This window comes from Myotis davidii, unplaced genomic scaffold (assembly GCF_000327345.1).
Source record: "Myotis davidii unplaced genomic scaffold, ASM32734v1 scaffold3578, whole genome shotgun sequence".
Classification (NCBI taxonomy): Eukaryota; Metazoa; Chordata; class Mammalia; order Chiroptera; family Vespertilionidae; genus Myotis; species Myotis davidii.
In genome coordinates, this window is record NW_006289094.1 from 581,483 (window position 1) to 585,924 (window position 4,442).

The 4,442-nt window shown below is 52.4% G+C and overlaps 1 protein-coding gene across 1 annotated transcript in view; it reads right to left on the bottom strand.

Moving 5' to 3' along the window:
* The window catches only part of DEAF1 (DEAF1, transcription factor), a 30,560-nt gene extending 26,802 nt beyond the window's left edge, over positions 1-3,758 (bottom strand). The window contains 1 exon segment of the mRNA XM_015562398.1: positions 3,623-3,758. Within this exon segment, the coding sequence (XP_015417884.1) occupies positions 3,623-3,758 (136 nt within the window).
* Between the last annotated feature and the right edge of the window lie 684 nt (positions 3,759-4,442).

Consider the following 4,442-nt stretch of genomic DNA (forward strand, 5'->3'; position numbering starts at 1 on the left):
ACCTTGTCATGTCATATTTATCTTTCTCTGACTGGTTTATTTCACTTAGCATAATGCTCTCCGTGTCCATCTATGCTGTTGTGAATGGTAAGAGTTCCTTTTTTATAGCAGCATAGTATTCCATTGTGTAGGTGTACCACTGGTTAGTGTTTTGTTGTTGTTTTAAACATATCTTTATTGATTTCAGAGAGAGGAAGAGGGAGGGAGAGAGAGAGAAACATCAGTGGTGAGAATCATTGATTGGCTGCTTCCTTCACGCCCCCTACGGGGGATCAAGCCCGAAACTTGGGCATGTGCCCTTGTCTGGAATTGAACCTGGGACCCTTCCGCCCACAGGCCGATGCTCTATCCACTGAGCCAAACCGGCCAGCGCTTAACTTCACTTTTGAGTATGGGACTCAAGGCTAATGTTCCCCTTAGGAATGTGCAGTTATGTTTAAAAGACGTCCTTTCCTGCATTGGTGTCTTTGTGAAAAACCGATGAATTGGGCATGAATGGGCCTATTCCTGGACTCCGACATTTTTCACTCATCGTAGTGTTATCGTCTTGAAATCAGGCAGTGGGAGTTCTCCAACTTTGTTCTTTTTCTTCAAAAATTTCCTGACTGTTCTCAGTTCTCTGGACTTGGATTGACACCGTAGAATCAAATTGTCTAGTTCTGCCCCCAAAACGCCTGGCAGGGTTTTGATGGGCATTGAGTCGACTCTGTGGATGGACGTAGGGAGCGCTGGCGTCCTCGTGGCGAGCCGGCCTTGCGTTTCCCTCCGTCTCTCCGGCGTTCGCGGTCGAGTTCTTGCACACGGTATCGTTGGTTAAATACTCCTTGGGCATTTGGGTTTATGTGCTGTTATAAATGGTATTTATTCTTTTAAAATTTCCATTTTCCAGCTGTCTGTTGCTAGCCTGGAGAAAAGCAATTGAATTTCTTTAAAGTAACAAAATGCCCCCAGTTCTGGCTGAATTCCTTGATTTTATTGTTGTTAATCCTCACCTAAGAATATTTTTCCATTGATTTTAGATAGAATAGAAGGGAGGGAGGGAGAGAGGGGCGGGGAGAGAGAGAGAGAGAAACATCGATGTGAGGGAGACACATGGATTGGCTGCCTTCCGTACACGCCCAATGGGCCAGGGATCAAACCTGCAACTGAGCTACGTGCCCTGGACCAGGAATCAAACCGGCGACCCTTAGGTGCACCGGCTGACACTCTAACCCAGAGGTCCTCAAACTTGTTAAACCGGGGCCAGGTCACTGTCCCTCAGACCGTCCACACATGCGCACTGCGGGCCCGGGACGAGTGGGCTGCTACGCAGGACAGGCAGCGGCGGCAAACACACCCGGCGGGCCGGATAAATGTTTTCGGCGGCCGCATGTGGCCCGCGGGCCGCAGTTTGAGGACCCCTGCTAACCATTAGCCCAGCGGGCCAGGGCCCTTGATTCCTTCCCGGGGGTTTGGCTTGTGAGTGCGTTTGGTTTCCGGGAGCACATCCATGTGTCTGGAAAGAAAGGCGGTACTTAACTTCTTATTGCGGCCTCTTTATTTTTCCTACTTGATCGCCCTGGCCAGATCAGAGGACGGCCGTTGGCACCCCCGTCGCACGCGCTGTTTCGTAGCCACGCTTTGTGGAGGGAGGACGTGCCTGCCTGCGTCCGTGCGCTGAGACTTCTCATCCTGAAAGGCGGTTGAACGGTATCAGACGCCTTTTCGGAATCACACTGTTTGGGTTTTCACGACTGTTGAGCCAACCTTGCATTTCTGGAGCAAACCTCATTATTCACTGTCACCCATTTTATCTGTGTGTGTCCTTATTGCTAAGGCTGCGTGAAGGGTTTCTTTTTTGCGTCGATGCTGGTTAGATATTGGTCTGTAATTCTTTTCCTGGGGTGTCCCTGGCAGGTTTTGGTGTCAGGGTGATGCTGGCCCATAGGGAAAGGGGGTGCTCCCCTCCCACACCTTTCCTCCCTGACGGGCCATGTGTATCCTGAGACTTGCGACCTGGGGAGCAATGGGCAGTGGCGGCTCGTCCCAGGCTCACCCCCTGGGCCTGTCTCCAGGGCCCCCCCTTTTCTCTGACTCCCCAGTGGCCATAGCAGCCCCCTCGGCTCACTTCTTTCCCGTGACGTCTCCGAGAACCAAGGAGGCCCTGCTCTCCCCTGTTGCTTCTTCTATCTCGGGCCCTTCCGTGTCTCGCTGTCCCCAGCCTGAGTAGCTGTCCTCTCACAATAAAAACGATCAGTACGTGGAGTGGGGAGGTGTTTTCAGAAAGAGTGACGAACGGTTGTTACGACTCCTCCCTGAATGCTTGTGAGGGTTAGTCAGCCGGTGAGACCCTCTGAGGACGGGCTCGCTTTGTGGGATGGCTCTGCTCTGCTCTCTCTCTTTTTTTACACGCCCTTGACCCGAAGCAAACCCGGGACCCTTTGGTCTGCAGGCCAACGCTCTATCCGCTGAGCCAAACCGGTCAGGGCGGGAGGTTTGGACGATGAGTTTACTTTCCTGCTGTGAGGCCTGTGGTGATGTCCCCTCTGTCCTCTCGTCGCTGATCATTTCTCCCTTTTTTTTCCTTGATCGGTCTCGCTAGGGGTTTGTCGGTCTCATTCACCTTCCGAACAAGTTCTGGGCGACCTTGGTTTTCCTCCGTCGTCTGCCTGTCTGTCTGGTTACGAGCGTGTTAGCTTCGCTCGGCATTCTCTCCCTCCACTGACTGGGGCTTTATTTGTGGTTTTCTCTTTCTGAGGACGCTTCGGCCTTTGATGGGAAGTCTTCCCTCTTTGCTGACGGAGGCCGCACCCTACGCTTGGGCGCGCGCTTTCGTTACACTCAGCGCGGATACAGTTGGCCCGTGAAAGAAATGGGTTTGAACTGTGAGTGCACTTACACGTGGGCTTTTTCAATAAATATGTCTTCTCTCTCCCTACGATTTTCCTTAATGACATTTTCTTCCCTTGCTTACTTTATTGTAAGGATACAATATAACATACGTAACATACAGAATGTGTGTTAATTGACTATTTATGTGCTCAGTAAGACTTCCAGTCAACAGTAGGCTATTGGTAGTTACGTTTTGGGGGAGTCGAAAGTTATATTCTGATTTTTTTCTCTTTTATTTTTTTCTTTTATACTCAGATGTTTTAATGACACACGTTGCTCAAGGCTCGCCTGTACTTCCTAATCTTCCTGTGACTTCTTTGACCCCTGGGTTGTTTAGAAGCGTGTTGCTTAATTCCAATTATTTGGGGGGATTTTCCAATTATCTTTTTGTTATTCATTCCTAGTTTATTCCGTTGTGGTCAGAGAACACACTTGTATGGTTTGACTCATTTGAAGTTTACTGACTTTTTTCGGGCCCCACGGTGACGTTGGGTTTGGTTGGGTTGGGTTTAGTGAGGTTGGGTTTGGTTTGGCTGGGTTTGGTTGGGTTGAGTTGGGTTTGGTGAGGTTTGATTTGGTGAGATTTGGTTTGGTGAGGTTGGGTTTGGTTTGGTGGGGTTGGGTTGGGTTGGGTTGGGTTTTGTGAGGCTGGATTTTGCTGACGGATGGGCTTCCTTATACCCCGTCGTGCGCTTCTGCCCACTTACCTCGCTAACCGGCGGATGGACATGGGGTTGGGTCTGCCTGGCACCTGCGCAGGCGGCGCTCCACGTGCCCGGCTCCCCGCACAGGGCACCCCACCCACAAGGACTTGTCAGTCCCGGCCCGCGGACGAGGTTAAAAATCCAGCCGGGATTTAGACCTAAAGGAGCGGTCTCGCGTCTCATTCAGTGCGCGTGCAGACAGCGGTCTGTGAGGAAAGCGAGAATCTTCCCGTCGCTGTCCGTTCTTCTGCCAGCCCAGCCGCCGGGGCACGAGCCCGTCACTTGTTTCTTTACCGATTTGCGTGCTGTCGCTGCGCAGCTCACACCTGCCCAAGCAGAGGAGGGACCGTCGTGAGGCATCGCCCGGCCGCGTTCAGCCCACAGACGGCAGGGTCTCGGGTTCGGTTCCAGTCGTTCTGGTCAGGGGCACGCTCCTAGGTTTAATTGCTGGCTCTGGGTCGGGCACGTGCAGGAGGCAGCCCATCGATGTGTCTCTGTCTCTCCCCTTCCCCCCGCTCTCTCTAAAACCAGTGGGAGGACGCCCCCGTGGGGAGTCATCTTGCTCTTTCTGGGGATGAGGACATTAGCCTTCGCCGATCTGTTACGTCTATTTTCCCACTTTGTCTTTTCCTTTGCATCTGGATTCTTCCCGGGGAGAAATGCGTTTATATTTTTATTGCGTCACCTAGACATCTTTCTCTGGAGCCCCTGGGTTTCCTTCCCTGAGTGGGCGCCCCTCGCGAAGGCCTTTCTGAGCCGATCGGACTCGCCCAGGGCTTCTGCCCCCGCCTTCACGGGGCCCTGTGCTGCGGTGAAGTCTTCACTGTCTGGAGTTGGTGTCCCTGTCCATCCAGCTGTCCCGGGGTG